This window comes from Podarcis vaucheri (assembly GCF_965113315.1).
Source record: "Podarcis vaucheri genome assembly, chromosome: 4".
Classification (NCBI taxonomy): Eukaryota; Metazoa; Chordata; class Lepidosauria; order Squamata; family Lacertidae; genus Podarcis; species Podarcis vaucheri.
Window position 1 is genome coordinate 109,666,430 of NC_138762.1, and position 18,013 is coordinate 109,684,442.

The 18,013-nt window shown below is 43.5% G+C and overlaps 1 protein-coding gene across 5 annotated transcripts in view; it reads right to left on the minus strand.

The window, feature by feature from the left end:
* The window catches only part of TDRD3 (tudor domain containing 3), a 65,029-nt gene extending 48,234 nt beyond the window's left edge, over positions 1–16,795 (minus strand). The window contains exons 1-3 of one of the 5 annotated variants that reach the window (XM_082221420.1): positions 16,704–16,795; positions 6,251–6,335; positions 3,199–3,264 (exon numbers count right to left, since the gene is read on the minus strand). In XM_082221420.1, coding sequence (XP_082077546.1) covers positions 3,199–3,264; positions 6,251–6,335; positions 16,704–16,744 — 192 coding nt within the window. In that variant the 5' untranslated portion in view covers positions 16,745–16,795. Of the gene's footprint in view, positions 1–3,198; positions 3,265–6,246; positions 6,336–15,818; positions 15,839–16,703 lie in introns of those variants that run through there. The other 4 variants (XM_082221421.1, XM_082221423.1, XM_082221422.1 and 1 more) reach the window with 4 other exon arrangements.
* Positions 16,796–18,013: the final 1,218 nt, after the last annotated feature.

The window sequence follows — 18,013 nt, forward strand, 5'->3', positions numbered from 1 at the left end:
AGCAGCAGCAGCATCACAGAGTAGTTCCTTGTAAGTGTTGTGCCACAGAGAGACTCAGCATCACTGGAGCAAGGAAGCAAGCAATTTGGAAGAGAAAAACGACCAGGAGGCAGAGGAGACTGTGCAGCGATTGCAGCGATTTTTGCTCAGTCTGTAACCAGTTTTTGTAGCTATTTGTAGTGATGATGGGGAGAGCTAACTGAAAAAGGCAGGAATTTTTGCAGCAGACTATTTTAGCTATTCCAGGGACGCGGGTGGTGCTGTGGGTAAAACCTCAGCGCCTAGGACTTGCCGATCGCATGGTCGATGGTTCAAATCCCCGCGGCAGGGTGAGCTCCCATCGTTCGGTCCCAGCTCCTGCCCACCTAGCAGTTCGAAAGCACAATTAAGTGCAAGTAGATAAATAGGTACCGCTTTCTAGCGGGAAGGTAAACGGCGTTCTGTGTGCTGCTCTGGTGCCAGTTCGTGGGAGCAGCTTCGTCACACTGGCCACGTGACCCGGAAGTGTCTGCGGACAGCGCTGGCTCCCGGCCTCTAGAGTGAGATGAGCGCACAACCCTAGAGTCTGTCAAGACTGGCCCGTACGGGCAGGGGTACCTTTACCTTTACCTTTATTGTACCTATTAGTAGGGATGGCAAGGAGAGCCAGGGTGGAGGAAGGGGGGGTGTGGGCCGCCCTGTGTGTCACCACTGAGGGGGGTGACAAAATGCCGGGCGGCACTCACCGCAGGGCCTGAAGTGCCCCCGAGCCACGCCTCTCTCCTGGGAGAGACATGGTGGCTTGGGCGTGCTCAGGCTCCGCACTGCCCCTACGGTCCGCCCGCTGCCTCCCCCCAGCTGCAGGGTGGCGGAGTGGGAGGAGGCAGGCAGACTCCGGAGGCCTTGCGATGCGTTGCCGCCCTTGCCCAGCCCCATGTGCCCGAACGGCATCCTCCGCCACTGGGGAGAGCTAACCCTTTCTCAAAGAGGCGGCGATTTTTGCAGCAGCCTGCTGGCAGGGAACAGTTGACTGAGGCAGAGGTAGCACAGGAAGAAGCACTAGCTTCCCGGTTTTTCCAATATTGTGTTTTCTGAATACCATGCACAAGATCTGCAATATATTAGAAGGTCATTTTTTGTATAAAACAAAAACAAAAAGCGATATCATGATTTGATTAAAATTTCAGTATCAGGAGACTATCTTTTTGCTTGTTTGGCCTCCCTCCCTCCCTCTGATAAAAAGGGAGATTGATGGGATGAGGGCTGGGGGCGGGGGAGAAGATTTAGCTGGCTGCCGTATGCTGAAATGGGAGGTTGGGTACTATGTGAGAATGATGGGGAGGGTTTTTTCAATAAGCAGTGCAAGCAAAAGTGTGTCTACTCACAAGCAAGCCCTACTGAATGCAATGGGGCTTACTCCCAGGAAAGTAGTTAAGTTGAAGACAGTGGGGCCTATGCATGCACAGATTCCACTGGCCGCTGAGGTGAAATGACACCAAAGCCAGAGATATACAGGACAAAATAGATTTGACAAAAAACACCCACCCACTAGAAAACCTTCTTTAACCTTCAGAAACAATTGCCAAACAGTTGTGGCGGGAACTTCTGTGCTGCTAAATTCAACTATTAAGTACAGCAAGTGGGGTGGCTGAATTTTATTCTGGCTCCTAAGAAGCTATTCTCCTGGTTGCACAGGAGAGCTGGGGGACATTGGCCTTTCCTCAGGCTCACTCTAGGCTTGTGTACATAGCACTAAATCATTGTTTAGTTTAAAATGTGAAGCAGTCCAATATGTTCGTACAGAAGAATCTGCAAAATTATGTCTGTCCCAATCCTAAAACCTCCTTGTTGAATTTACCAAATGATTCCTTGTCTAAGCACAATTTATCTCCCTCCTCTAACAAATGGGTCCATCTAGAGGCCATCTGACCCACAAAAGTGCAGCTTATACTTTTACACCCATTAAACATATGCATTTAATTACAGTGGTACCTCGGGTTACATACGCTTCAGGTTGCAGACTCCGCTAACCCAGAAATAGTGCTTCAGGTTAAGAACTTTGCTTCAGGATGAGAACAGAAATCGGGCTCCGGCAGTGCGGAGGCAGCAGGAGGCCCCATTAGCTAAAGTGGTGCTTCAGGTTAAGAACAGTTTCAGGTTAAGAACAGACCTCCGGAATGAATTAAGTACTTAACCCGAGGTACCACTGTACAGAGCTAAGGCTTCTGAAAAAATTCGCTTAAACACCCAGCACTAAAAAGACAAGAGAAGATCTAGTCTCACCATCAGCAAAACAATATATTAAAAAGATCCCCAATTTTGATTTGTACAACCAAACAAATATTAAAGATATTTGCAGAGAAGACCAAGACTGCTAACCTAAATTGATTTCAGCACTTAAACCTAATATTCCAACAATAATTTGGAAAAAATGCTAACTGCGCATAGTTTGGATTAGCTCTAAATTTGTTCAAACCCTTCATACGCTGAGAAGTATCAGATTTCCTGTTTAAATACAATAACCATTTAACTCTACTCACCATAAGGCACGCTGTTACATTATCTGTCACATATGCTGAAGTTCAACATTTTTCTTCAAATTTAATCTAACACAGCCATCTTGTGGCTGAAGCTTGTATATCATGATTCTCAGTTCCGTGAAACTGTACTGTTACACCCTAGTTATCGTTGTTCCGACGAGGGTGGGGATGTGTTTGGGGCTGTTTCCCCCACCTGCCCGCATGTGACAACATATGTGACGTCAGGTGTGGGGCGGGTAGAGAAGTGGCTGGATTGGACAACTCAATCACAGCAGGGATAAAGTTACTACCCAGCTGATAGCGAGTGAGCTCACCTTGCTGGTTTAGCTGTGCCACCAAGTTCCCTAGATCACTAGATAAAGGAACTAGGTCACACAGCTGATCCATGCAGCATGCAGCACTGTCATCCTGGTGCCCAGGGCTTGCACAGTGCTCTCCAAGTGCCTAAAAGCTAGCTCTGTTCCCAAGCACCTGACAATCAGCTGGCTCCCAGGCACCTGAGAAAACCTTGCAAGAGACTTTTGACAACCCACCTGTTAATCACCTGACACCAGTAGCCCCTGAGGGATGATGCCCAATAAATGGAGAAGGGAGAAGAAGAGAGACAAGTTCAGCTGGAAAAACTGCAGGAATACAAGTACTGTATGAACACAAGTACTGCAAAAGCCAGCAATTTTACCTTTTCCACCTTTCCGCCATTGATGTCACTTGGAAGGAACTTCTTCCCAATAGCTCTTAAATCTGTCTGAAGTCAAAACAGAAATTAAGTTTGAGTACTGTTTTCCAAAATAGATACCAGAAAGAAAGTAACAATACATAAGAAATAATTTATAGCAAGAAGTAATAACAGTATTTCACAGTCACGCATACTGGTAAATATACATACCCATGAACAAAGTAAATATTATCAAGCTCATGATTCTCATACATAGCTCTTAAACAAAATAATCTTTTATGCAACTTAATGCAAATCTTTAAAAAGGAATAATCCCTACTTAAGAAGAGTAAAATAATGTTATAAAAAACTTGTTGCCTTTTTACAGAAATTACAGCTCAGACCTCTAGCAGCTATGTATGCTTGGTTCCCTCCACATTTCCTAATGGTTTCTAAGATCCAGCTGTTTTAGTCTACATTTACTTGAAGCAGGTTTTGTATGTCATATCCTTTAGCTAGCTGTTACTGAAATTTTTATTTTTATTTAGAATGGTTTTTTTTAGTTAATTGTTTTATACACACACATACGCACTATTTAATTGTTTTATGTTTTTATTGCGTAAAGCACATTGAGATGTTCACTTTTAAAAGGAAGTATACAGTATTTTTAAAAAATGAATATTACTACCCAAGACACTGCAACACTCAGATTACATTTTCTTCCTATATACAAGCAGATGCACAATAGAATTAAATGATTTATGCTTCAAATTTTTGTTTTAACTTTGAACTAAACATTTATAGTACAGTGGTGCCCCACAAGACGAACGCCTCGCAAGACGGAAAACCCGCTAGATGAAACGGTTTTCCGTTTTAGAGGCGCTTCGCAAAACGAATTTCCCTATGGGCTTCCTTCGCAAGACGAAAGCCCATAGGGAAATCTCCGGGACAGCGGGGAAGAGCAGCGCGTCTTCCCCACTGTCCTCGGACCTCCTCCGAAGGCTGGCGGTGGGGCGGAAAGCCCTTCTCCCCGCGCCAGCCTTCGGAAGGCTCCTCCGAAGGCTGGCGGTGGGGAGAAAAGCCCTTCTCCCCGCGCCAGCCTTCGGAAGGCTCCTCCGAAGGCTGGCGGTGGGGAGAAAAGCCCTTCTCCCCGCGCCAGCCTTCGGATGGCTGTCCTGAAGACTTGCGGTGGGAGGAGGGTTTTCCTTCCCACCGCCAACATTCAGAATGCTGTTCTGAATGTTGGCGGTGGGGAGGAAAAACCCTCCTCCCACCGCAAGCCCCGGGAACAGAGGAGAAGCGCTGCGCCCCTTCCCCTCTGTTCCCGTACCTGTCCTGAAGGCTTGCGGTGGGGAGAAAAGCCCTTCTCCGCACCGCCAGCCTGGCAAGCGGTTTCCATAGGAACGCATTAATTGATTTTCAATGCATTCCTATGGGAAACCGTGCTTCGCAAGACAAAAAACTCGCAAGAAGAAAAAACTTGCGGAACGAATTAATTTCGTCTTGCGAGGCACCACTGTATTGTTCCAATAGCTGACCCAATGCCAGAGACACCGCTCGTTTTTAAAAATAAAAATCATTAAATCTCTGTGGTTTAAATGTTGGTTCTTTACCTGCACACCCTTTACAATTAGGATTTACATAACCTTCATTAGTTATTTACATAACTATATTTTGTTCATCCACTGTATTAAGCAAGTTTCTAGTATGCATGGCTGCAAAAACTCCTGTGGGATCATGTAGGTGGTATTATTGGATGAAATCTAAAGCATCCTGAAAGGAAGCAGAAATGACAAAGGAGTTGTGTACATGGGTGCCAGACTATTTTCCTGCTGACTGCAGCTCCTTATGCTATCCCTCTAGAACAGATTTGCAAGATGTATGAGACGCACCAGCAAAATATGGGTGAGGAAACCCAAAGGGAATATAATGAACACTATGAAAGACTAAATATATATAAAAAAATTGTCCAGTAGCACCTTAGAGACCAACTAAGTTTGTTCTTGGTATAAGCTTTCATGTGCATGCACACTTCTTCAGATACTATAAAAGACTATAATTCTAAGGAGAGAAAGAGAGAAGGCATGACAGGGTCTTTAGTCTTCCATTCTGTTTCCTTAGATGTCTGCTCATAGATTCTGACTATCTGCTGGTTAATGATAACATATGCTTAGTCTATTACCTGAATATTCAACGGAGACAATACAGTACACTAGCACAATTTTTGTTGGTATAAAAAAATTTGCTGTGCTGAAGAGGTAATTTTAAATAAAGGCAAAAAACAGAAAAACTATTGCTTGCCTAGTATAGAAGCATGAACAGAAGGCCACAGTTAAATTTTCAGAGAACACATAAAGTTAGTAATTGATATACTATACAGAATTATTCTTAAGAAATACGAAGAGAATTGTATGAAGCACTAACTAAAAAATGCTTATATAACACGGATGCAGTCAACACCGATAGTTCTACCTTGTTCCCTTTGGGAAGAAGCAGGAGAAATAGTGATTTCAAAGAATGAACCATATCACTATTGTTTTTTATTTAACAATATTATGGCAGAAGAAACTGCCTCCAGTTAAATCCCCAGGTAATAGACTAAAGAATGCCTATACTTCTATAACAGAAATAGTATTTCTAACTTAATTTATCCAACATACTTAAGACCAAAACATAAAAACAAGGTAGAATATATACATAAAACGGCTTCAATCAACTTCTATTACAGATGGAAACCTGTTCTTTAAACCCAGCAAGTAAAAACAAAATTGCAAAACTGTATTTCCATAACTCAGAATGGAAATTAAATCTAGCAATTGTTATTGTGATGGGTCTATTTTATTCCCTTTAAGACAACAACTCAAGTCACCCACCCTAAATAATTACTAGGCAAAACTTTAATTTGTATAATACTATTCTAATCTATTTTGGGGTTTTCTAGTAATTATTTTACAACAATAGCACCTTTAAGAGCTATGGTATTTCATTTTGTATTATATCAGCCAACCCATAAGCTAATGATTACAGTAAGTGACAATTAACAAGACAATTATGAAAGTTCACATATGCTACCTACATTAAGTGCAATCAGAATAATGTCGTTTATGTTGACTTTGTCCGATGAATTTGTGCAGGCTTCAATTCCTTCATCTGACAGGTACCTATTAAAAGAAATGAAAAATGTTGATTTGGTATACGGATATCTCAAATGAAAACATCCCAAATCCTTAATCTATCCATGAAAACATTTTTAATGCATTTTAAGTTGTACAGCAAGTTACAATTTCACTGAAGCAATTCTGGGATGTTAAACTGTTGCACAGTAAGTCTCCAAAATACCAGATGATGAGGAGAACAAAGGAGAAGAACTCTTGTCCTCCTAGTTTGCTTGTGAGCTTTTATGGAATGACTAGTTGGTCACCGATAGAAGCCTTGGGTGAGAGCCAGTGTAGCAATGTGACCTCTCTCCCTCCCATGAGCCCCACAAGTGACCTCCAAAGATCTGCTCTGGAGGCTTATGGGACTCTATGAAACAGAGTTTAATGGCCTGGGGAGGTGCTGAATGAGGGAGTAAAGGAACAAAGTCCTGTTGCACAAGCACATAGGTAAAGTAAAGGTAAAGGGACCCCTGACCATTAGGTCCAGTCGTGCCCGACTCTGGGGTTGCGGCGCTCATCTCGCTTTATTGGCCAAGGGAGCCGGCGTTTGTCCGCAGACAGCTTCCAGGTCATGTGGCCAGCATGACTAAGCTGCTTCTGGCGAACCAGAGCAGCGCACGGAAACGCCGTTTACCTTCCTGCTGGAGCAGTACCTATTTGTCTACTTGCACTTTGACGTGCTTTCGAACTGCTAGGTTGGCAGGAGCTGGGACCGAGCAACAGGAGCTCACCCCGTCGTGGGGATTCAAAACCACCGACCTTCTGATCGGCAAGTCCTAGGCTCTGTGGTTTAACCCACAGCGCCACACACATAGACACATAGGCATAGACAAGCACATAGACCTCACTAAATGTGGCTCATTATGCTGGACATTGTCCTGAAATAAGAAAGCCATTCTTATTTTCTAAGTAATTCAACCAAGCATTGTAGCAGCTGAAGCTAATTCCTTTGCTTTCAAAACAGCTTAGTTGTAACTTTGACCTGATTGTTCCAAGATATTCAAGAGCAACACCCTCAATTAATATGAACTTGATTATGTTTTGTAATGCAAGGTTGATGCTTTTACCTTTTTTGCCAGGTTATCAAAATATTATTTACTGAAGGTGTTCCTCAGCAAATTCTGATGCCTCAACAATACCCTTGCCGTTCCATATACAATATTCCCAAATACTTATTTTCAACCCCCCACCCCATTTTCCTGTTTTGAAGGGGAAACAATATGGTGGATCACCATTACGATAATGGTAAAGACCAAACAGCCATGCATAAAATTCTACTGATGTAGCAGGGGTTTTCAGTCCAGTCTCTTGAACTTCCGGAAAAGACACTCCTTAAAAATCAGGAGACCCTCCATGTCATGAAGGGCTGCAGCTGGGCAGGAAACATTGGGTGCTGCACAATTAAGTCTTACTCACTGTAGATGTACTGAAATTAATGGTCCTAACTTTTGGATACCACCCATTACTTGTCCATGCAAACATGAACCTATCGGGTTCACAAACACCATTGTTTGTTTTTAAACCATGCCTTTATTGAAAAAGAAACATTTTCATGCAACTTAGTCAGAGATAATAAAAAATAAAAAAATAAAGCTGAAGCCTGATAGGAAATTTGTTTTCTACATTCACACGTTACACTAAATGACAGGTGAGGAAATGGATCCAGCCAACCCTCCAAGAGCCACACATCAGGGGACTTGGCTCAAGGGAAGAAGTAGAAGCGCACTCTGGATTATTTTTAATTTTTACAGTCTCAGCTTGCACCAAGTCACAGATGCAAATATTCCTGCTGAAAACAGGGAAGGGATTCAATCCCAAATGCATGCTGTGCTTTGGGTGGGGATCAATTTAACTCAGAAACTCTGGAGCGGAGCCAATCCCAGCAGGGCTTATAACTACAGTGGTACCTCGGGTTAAGTACTTAATTCGTTCCAGAGGTCTGTTCTTAACCTGAAAGTGTTCTTAACCTGAAGCACCACTTTAGCTAATGGGGCCTCCCGCTGCCGCCACGCCGCTGGAGCACAATTTCTGTTCTCATCCTGAAGCAAAGTGCTTAACCTCAGGTACTATTTTTGGGTTAGTGGAGTCTGTAACCTGAAGCGTATGTAACCTGAGGTACCACTGTACTATAGTGCTAAATTTAAAAGGCGCTGAATTCAAGCTCTGCTTGCAGAAGATCATTCAGGAGCGCACTCTAAGAGTAACACTACATCCAAACCAGTAGCTGTAAAAAGAATTGCATTTCCCCCAAAGCTATCTTCACCACTCTATTGAATTCCCTGCCACACACACACCCTTTTAACCATTAAGTAGGCTCAGAAGACAATCAGAACATGGCTTGTTATTTTGAAGTTTGGTATACACGCATGCAATAACTTCCTTCTATACATCAAGCTATCAGTTATATAGCCACTAGACATTTAACAGCTACACAAAGGAGTAAAAAACTTGATTTTGCTGCCTGCCACTGCCGAAGCAAGGGGTTGCTAAGTATCTGGCAGGCTTTAGCACATGGGAGTTGAGCAGTGTTTGGCTTAGTTGGTCACAACTTGAGCAGGCTTACCAGCTTTAGATCAGAGCTAAGTACATCCTCTACCTACAAAAATATTTATTTATTATATTTATAAAGTTAAACAACTTTAGTGCAGGGAAGTGCACTAAAAACAAAGAATGAAAGTAAATATTAAAAATATGATACAAAACAATGAAAGGACTATGAAGATTTATTTCTGGCAGATACACAATAAGGATGAATCATAATTTTGAGAACCTCAGATTAAACAACTTGTCTGTTTAATCTGAGGTTCTAACTCTTTTAATGTGGAAAAAAAGTATTTATCTGATGCTGAAAAAACTATAAAGATGGTGCCAGGTAAGCCTCTTGCCTGAATCTACTTCATAAATTGCTGTCACCAAGATAGCCCTCCTTAGATGTCACCTATCTCACTTCATCTGCTGGGGAACTTAGAGCAGGACCTTCAATAAAGATTTTAAGGAGATACACACACACGGTGAAAAAAGTATTACCAAGCCTTGGCTTTTCTGAAGCCAAGCTCTGATTTGGACCCAAGTTGAAGCAAAGCAACATAAGCTGAACCATCCTGCTTTCTAAAGCAAAATCCAAACCAATGTAATCTTTGTTGTTTTAAAAAACACACACCTCAAAGCAGTGTGCACCAATGAAAGAAAATAATAATAATAATAATAATAATAATAATAATAATAATAATAATAATAATAATAGTAATAATAATACTTGCAACAATAATTCATAATGCTACTCAATAGTATTTTTGTTAATGTTTTGAAGTAGGAACTGGACCAACACTAAAATATGGAATGATGTAATTGAGAAAGTCACTGAAATACTGTAATATACTGTTTAGTAAATAATAATAACATACAATATGCTGTGCTTACATCTTACTTTCAACCTGGAAGCAAATTATACTTAAACAAAGCAAACAGAATTTTCTTGTCTAGGAAACATCACAATGTACAACTATGGAATCACCACTTGGTGGAACTATTGCTGCATGTCAAGTCCTTGTTCCTTAAAAAATAAACGAGTGTTTTAAATTTGGGGGAGAATGTCCAAGTATAAATAAATAGTTTTAAATTTAACACTAGTTTTATGGAGTTGCATGTTTGAGCAGAAGAGTGCAGCTAGAATATGTATTTTCGATTGCATTTCAGAAAGTCTATGATTTATGCAGAGCAAAAGCATGCAGGCCAACTCAACAATAAGCTTCACTGAATTCTGTGGGACTTACTCCCAAGAACAGGCACCTACAATTACAGCCTAATTGTCTTAACACATTATCCACAAAACACCCAAACCTACTTGACACAATAGTTTCCTATACACTCACCAGCATTAACTAGAGCCAGGGGTGGGCAACCTAAGGCCCATGGGCCAGAAGAGGCCCACAGAGGCTGTTTAACCGGCCCAAGAGCCACCCCCAAACTGAGCTGTGCTAAACTGGTGCAGCATGGCACAGGGACTCTCTTCCGCAGCTCCAGAAATTGTTTCTGCGCATGCCCGGACACCGGAAATCACGTCTGCGCATGCCCAGACACCGGAAATCACATCTGCACATGCCCAGACACCGGAAATCGCTTCTGCGCAGGCACGATTTTTGGTGTCTGGGCATGCACAGAAGCTATTTCTGGCATCGCGCTGCGCCGGCCCACAGAGGATCTCTGTGGGAGTGATCCGGCCCATGCCTGGAAAGCCTTGCCAACCCCTGAACTAGACTATTATGTGTGGCAAGAACAGCACATAAATGCATGTTCTATGAGACTTCCATCAGGTCAAAAAGGAATAGGGGAACCAGGGAATACTTGGGTGTTAGAATAATGCATTTGTATAAAACAAAAATATAAAATATAGCACATTTTACTTTTGGGGCTTAACATCTTACAAAGGCAGCTTACAATATCATAAGAACACAATGAATACACCAACCACTGGTTGCACTGCTGTTGTGCAAAGCACTGCCTGCTCAGAGACACAAAAGCCCCTCTCGAAATGCGTTCTGTTGGCTTTTGAAGATGTTTCTGACAAAGACATTCGCTTGATCTCACAACCAAAATCTCCTGTACTTGATATATTGTTTTACTGGTATTGTCTTATTGCTCATTTTATTTATAGGTGTTTATATATTAATGTTTTCGTAACCTGGTTTTCTATATTTTGTAAACCACTTAGAAACCTAGTTTGGCATTAAGCAGTATATAAATTAAAACAGGAAAGTTGCTAAAATTGACCTTTTAGAGCACAATTACAACAAGGAACATTGTTCTATTTACGTTGTGGTTTATGCAAGAGATGCACTGGATGCTCACAACCTTTGTGTACAGTGGTACCTCGGGTTACATACACTTCAGTCTACATACGCTTCAGGTTACAGACTCCGCTAACCCAAAAATAGTACCTCGGGTTAAGAACTTTGCTTCAGGATGAGAACAGAAATTGTGCTCTGGCAGTGCGGCGGCAGCAGGAGGCCCCATTAGCTAAAGTGGTGCTTCAGGTTAAGAACAGTTTCAGGTTAAGAACAGACCTCTGGAACGAATAAAGTTCTTAACCCGAGGTACCACTGTACTTTGAGTTGACTGTGTGCCCTTCTTTCTCTCCCCACCCCCCAGTTATGCACATCAGATTTCAAAACTATTATTTGAAACTATGCAGTGAGTTGGCTGGGGGAGCGGGTGCATGTGAATAAGCAATTAATATAGACTAACGTAATGAGAGACAGCTCTTCTCACTTAAGGTCTTAAATGTGTTAGTCCTTCCTTAAACAGAAAGACATAATCTCTCATTTATCTCAAAGCCTACATAATTTTATTTCGGATCCTGAATCAGAAGCATAACTAAATTTAGTTTACTGCTACAAAAAAAAAAGAATCTTGTTGAAATCACATGATTACACTCCAGTAAGTAGCAATCAAGAAAATTGTGCCAAAGGTTCAAAAGAGATATGTTCACTTGCATTTATGCCCAGAGTAGTATCATTTAAGCCATGTTTTTTCTAATAATTATTTTATTAAAGAGTTTCATGTAGATGTTAAATAGAATAGGGCGTTGGTTATCAACCAGTGTTCCATGGCACCCTGGGGTGCCCTGAATGCTGGTCAGGTGTGCCGTGGGCAACACTGGCCTCCATCTCTCTTTCCTTCCTTCCCTCCCTCCTCTGATGCCCTCTTGCATCTCTGCCTCCCAAAGGCTTGCATGGCTGTTTGTTGCAGCAGCCCTGGCTCTGGGGCTGGCCAGGGGGTGCTGGTTGCCAGCAGCTGAGGCAGCCTCGGAGGAAGCAAGCAAGTGGGTGAGGGAGCCCAGCCAGCCTGCCAGCCCTTGCTGTTGGGAATGGACAGACAAGTGGGAGGCCGGACAGGCAGGCAGACAGGCGCCGTGCTGGCCTTTCTTGTGCTTGCTGCGTGCAGTGCCTGTCTGGGAGCTGAGTGTCCAGCACTGAAGGGGTGCTTTTCTGCCATGCAGGCCCAGCGGCGCCTGCTGCTGCCACTCAAGGTGAGTAAGGTGGTGGCCTCACGTTCACTTTCAGCCAGTCTCTGTTGGGCTGCTAAGGCTGGGGACATCCTCTTCCGAGGCCCCTGTATGAGGCACCTCTTTTGGGCGGGTGGCTCAGAGACCAGGGGTGGTGGCAGCGGCTGCCTGGAGGACTCCCAAAAAGAGGCGAGAGGAGGCTGGGGGAACACTCCACAAGGGAGGCTGTTTGAAAAAGGGTGCGGAGCTACAGGCAAGGGTTGACATAACTGGGCTCCTGAGCCCCACAGGGGTGCCGCACAAAGATTGCAGTCAGTCAAGGGAGCCATGGGCTCAAAAAGGTTGGAAACCACTGGATTATGTGTTGCATGAAGAATGACTTTCTTGAATCTTCCAATGTTCAGCTTCTTTGAATGTCCCAAAGTTCTAACGTTATGAGAGAAAAAATTCTCCAGCCACTTTCTCCATGCCAGACATAATTTTATAAACTTCTATCATGATACCTCTTATTCCCCCTTTCTCTAAACTAAAAGTTCTGAACACTGCAACCTTTCCTCATAGAGGAGTCGCTCCATCCCCATGATTATTTTGGTTGCCCTTTTCTGAACCGGTTATACAATATTCTTTTTGAGGGGAGGTGACCACAACTGTATGCAGTATTCCAAATGAAGCCGCACCATAGGTGTGTATAATGGGGTTAGGAAACGGGTGGTTTTATTTTCAATTCCTTTCTTTAAAATCCCCAGCATGAGATTTGCCTTTTTCACAGCTACAACACACTGAGTATACACACTCAGTGTATTTACCTAATTTTAAGACATGCTAAGGAACAATTGGTTGTTATTATATCTTCATATGTAAAACCACAGAATTCAAAGAGACTGCACTTTCTTTTTCCCATGACTGTAAACAATCTCAGCAAGCAATAAGCAAATAATAATAATAATTTATTTATACCCCATCCATCTGGCTGGGTTTCCCCAGCCACTCTGGGCGGCTTCCAACAAAAGATTAAAAATACATTAAAACTTCATAAATAAAATAAAATAAACTTCCTTCCGGTAGCTCCTTAGAGACCAACTAAGTTAGTTATTGGTATGAGCTTTTGTGTGCATGCACACTTCTTCAGATACACTGAAACAGAAGTCAACAGACCCTTATATATAGTGAGAGGGTGGGGAGGGGTATTACTCAGAAGGGTGGTGGGAATGGGTGATTGGCTAATAGATGTGGTAAACCTGTTGACGACTGTTAATGACTGCAATTGGTCCTACAGGAAAAAGCAAGGGGTGAGATGGCTAAAAACAGCTTTATCATGTATAATGAGATAAGAATCCAATGTCTCTATTCAGACCAGGTCTCTCCATGGTTTTAAGTTTGGTAATAAGGTGCAATTCAGCAACTTCTCTTTCCTGTCTATTTCTGAAATTCTTTTGTAATAAGACAGCTACTATGAGATCTTGTATAGAATGTCCTGGGAGACTGAAGTGTTCTCCTACTGGTTTCTCTGTCTTGTGATTCCTGATATCAGATTTATGTCCATTTATCCTTTGGCGTAGGGTTTGGCCTGTTTGTACAATATAGAGAGCTGAAGGGCACTGTTGGCATTTGATGGCATACACAATGTTAGAAGATGAGCAATTAAATAGTCCTGAGATGGTATGTTTGATGTTGTTGGGGCCAGTAATGGTGTTGTCCGGGTGTATGTGGCAGCAAAGTTGGCATCTGGGTTTATTGCAGGCTCTGGTACCAGTGTCCATGTTAAGTCTGGTTGTTGTATTATTGTGGGTGAGGAGTTGTTTAGGATTGGGTGGTTGTCTGTAGGCAATGAAAGGTTTTCCTCCCAGAGCTTGTGAAAGAGAACTGTCATTGTCTAGGAGAGGTTGTAAATCTCTGATGATGCGTTGTACTGTTTTAACATGGGAGCTGTATGTGATTACTAGTGGTGTTCTGTTATTTTCTTTTTTGGGATCTGTCTTGCAGCAAATTTTCTCTGGGTATCACTCTGGCTCTGTTAATCTGTCGTTTAACTTCATCGGGTGAATATTTTAGTTCTTTTTTATTGGGGTTTTCACACACAAACAAGAAGAAACTAAAGCAATCTTTTACAATCAACATTTTAAGTCATCATATTTACACTGCGTGTCCTCACACTGAGTGTCCTTTTTAGTTCTAAAAAGGTTGGCTGTAGGTATCTTAGGTGAGAGAATCCAGGCAAATTGTACTGAATTCCAGTGTTCACATACACCAGTGTAATTCTATGTATCCAAAAACAAGTTGCCATATACATCTGTTAAATATGACCATACACTGCTCTAGCACTGTGAAAGCTTTTCAGGCACCCATACATTAACAAGTTTTAGAAGCTGTCAGCGTGGTGCTGATAATGCCAAGGTTATGGGTTCGATCCTCATACGGGCCACCTGAGATTTCTGGGGGCTGGACTAGATTATCCTTCAGGTGCCTTCCATCTAGGATGCTAATGCACAGCATCCTGGTGGGAGCCAGATTGTTGTGAATGGAAGGGCTCCTTCCACTCCTGGAAGGCACTGAGGTCCAACAAAAGCTTCCCACTGGTGGAAGAGGGAGAGGGAGGCTTTTTAAAATGACTCCTTCATCCCCCATGCAGCCACTCGTGTCAGATGTTATCTCAAACCTCCAAATCTTGAAGCGGGAAGACCTGGTGAAGTCTGCCTCTCAATCCTCTTCACCCAATGCTAGCTGAACTTCACTGAACATGATTTTGGATGCAACTCATTTCAAAAGTGTATATCAGCCCCTGATTCTCTATCAAAAGTCAACCAATGTAAGGGGTCTTCTCCAATAAAAAATAAATTTTCAAACAAAGCTTTAAATGCTTAAGTCATATTATTTTACACATTTGGCTACTGGGGGGAAATTGGTATAGTTATACAATACATAAAATTAACAGGGAATATGTTTTGTGCATCAATACAAGTTAAATAAACACGTTGCTGGCCACATGCCTGCCAGGTACATCATGCTTTCACTGCAGCTTACAAAATTATTTTAGAGTATATATCTAATGAAGAAGTACTGAAGGTAAACTTAAAAGCAATACAAAGAATTTCTAAATTTTCACTCTAGTATGATCACTTTTTCTTTGTCTATTCTACTTGTCCCTGAACTCCTGGCGGGCAGGAAGTGAGTGGGTGAAGAGTTTGCCTATCACCTCCCTCACTTCAAATAATTAGCAACATTGCTTCACATCAGTGACCAAATATGTTTTCATACTGTTGTGAACTTGTCAACCAAAGCTGTCAACCTCGTGGTTAGGCCCAAGTACTACTTTAAAATATTAGGTTTTCTAGAATACTTTAGTATTCGGCATTTTACATTATTCAGCTTTCTTTACCAAAGCTGCTAAAGTAGAAAATGGTTTATTTCAACAGTACATATACTGCAAGCAATGTAATTATTAGTTATAAATATAGCACTGAACAACAACAAATGAAATATACCTTGCAAGGTTCTTCAAGTGTACTTTCATTAATCTCTTAACTGTCAAGCTAACCTCAGCACATATATCTGATGAAAAGTAAAGGGCGAGGACAGATTTCCACAGAAAGGACTAAAAAAAATGCAAGCACAAATGCAAAAACCTTTAAATCGTGCCACCTTGATTTCCAATTGCACAGCAGCTAGTTTAATCATTTCTGGCCTAATCTTCACAAGCTGACAACAAATCTTTAGGTGAAAGAGTGTACTGCGTGAGGAGTAACAGAAACCTAGGTTCAAAAGCTGGGACAGCAGTTAAAAGACTGACATGATAGAAACGCCTCAAACTTCAACTTCAAACTTTGACTCATCAGGTGAACTTAAGCAAATCTCTTTTCTTAGTCGCTACATCTATAGTATAGGAGTTTGCACTACTGATCTGCCATACACAGTTGTCAGGTATGCTAAAATAAAGTATAGGAAATTCAATACAGGAGGCGACAAACGGCTGATAAGAATATTTTTGGACGGTGAGCTGACGACAAGGCAACCCTAACCCAAGTTCTGCAAACTTCCGAAAAGCAGCCCAGGTGCAAAGCGGTGCTGCCCTTGCGACCCCCGCCGTCGAAACCCGAGAGGCAGAAACCCCGCATTTCCTCGCCAACCCCGCCGGGCGCGCAGGGGGGCGCGATATCCCCACCTTCGCCACCAGCCCGTCTCTCGGCCTTCCCCCGACACACGGGCGCCTTCAAGGGAGAACTGAATGAATGAACCAACAGCGGTGCGGCCTGCGGGGAAAGGCTGATGCCCGGGAGGCCGCGTCAGGCAGGGGAGCCGCCAAGAGGGGCGGGAAGTCGCTGGGGGGCTGCCCTCCTCCCCCCCCCCGCCGCCGCCGCCGCCCCACTCACCAGCCGGCCTCCGGGAGCGCCGAGGCGCCTCTCTCGGCCATGGCGCCTCCTCCTCCTCCTCCTCTCCGCCCCCCGCGGGGAGGCCCCGCCGCGCAGGCGCACAGGCACCCGAGGGGGAGCACACGAAGCCGGGGGAGGGAAAAGGAAGAACGGCAGGCCCCCTCCCCCCTCCCGCCCGCCCCTCCCGGAGCGCCGCTTCGCCGACCCTCACGCTGCCGGAAGTCGGGGAGTCTCCGGCGCCCCCAGCTCCGCGCTTCCGCTTCCGGGTCGGAGGCGGGCCTTTCCGGCGAGCGGGCCGGGTCTTCCCCGAGCTCTGGTGTCGGGGAGGCGCTTGGGGGGCGGGCAGAGCCAGGCAGCGCAGCCCGGGACTCTGCGGAAGGGAAAGGGGCCCCACCGGACGCTCAGTTAGCCTTTGGCTGAAGGGGGGGGGGGCGGCGTGTTATTGTTTATTTTGTTTCCAGGTAATGTCTTTTTCTGCTTTTATACTGTAAGCTGCCCGTGATCCTCGGGGGAAGGGCAGTATAGAAATGATAATAATAATACTAGTACTACTAATAATAAAATAACTCCATGAATAAATTTAGTCCTGCACTGTGCACCCCACCGTTCTTAAAAAGAGAGGGGAAAGTGGCTTGTGGTCCTGCAGCGTGAATGTGCTGATAATATAACACGGTCCAAAGATGGGGCTGAAATTGGGTGCAGAAGACCCTTCCTCCAGGCTGCTGGACCCGCTCTCTCTCAGACTCCCTAGTCCGCTTTTTCCATCACTGCGCCAAGAAAGTGGAAGGTTTGGGAGGCAATGAGGCCACAGTCCGTGACTGCTGGGAGGAAAGGATTCAGTGGGGATGGAGGGGATCTTTGGCTTTTTTGTTTAAGATTTTAATAGTTTCAAAAAATGATATTTGACGGATGGCTAAAGAAACAATTTAGAAACAGTTATAATCAAAGCATGTATTCGTACCATCCATCATCCACACAGCAAAAGCCTTATGTTTCAGGAGCTAAGTTCTAGTTAAGTAAATAGCGTCTAAAGGAGCTGAATCCTAGAGTGCTAACCCTGGAGAATCTACTCTAGCAAAGCAGTTTTGAGGGACCACAGTAAACCAAAACCTAGATTATCAGTGCAATTCCAACCATATCTACTCAAAACTAAGTCCTGTTGAATTCAGTGGAGCTTGCAAAATGTAAGGTTTTGAACAAAGCCTAAGGGAACATGGTCCTATGCCGAAGAAGCTGGCCAGGGTAAATTAAGCCAGCATAATGTTACAGTAGTAGCAGGGCTGTTGCTGCTGCTCTGCCTAACCCTGGCA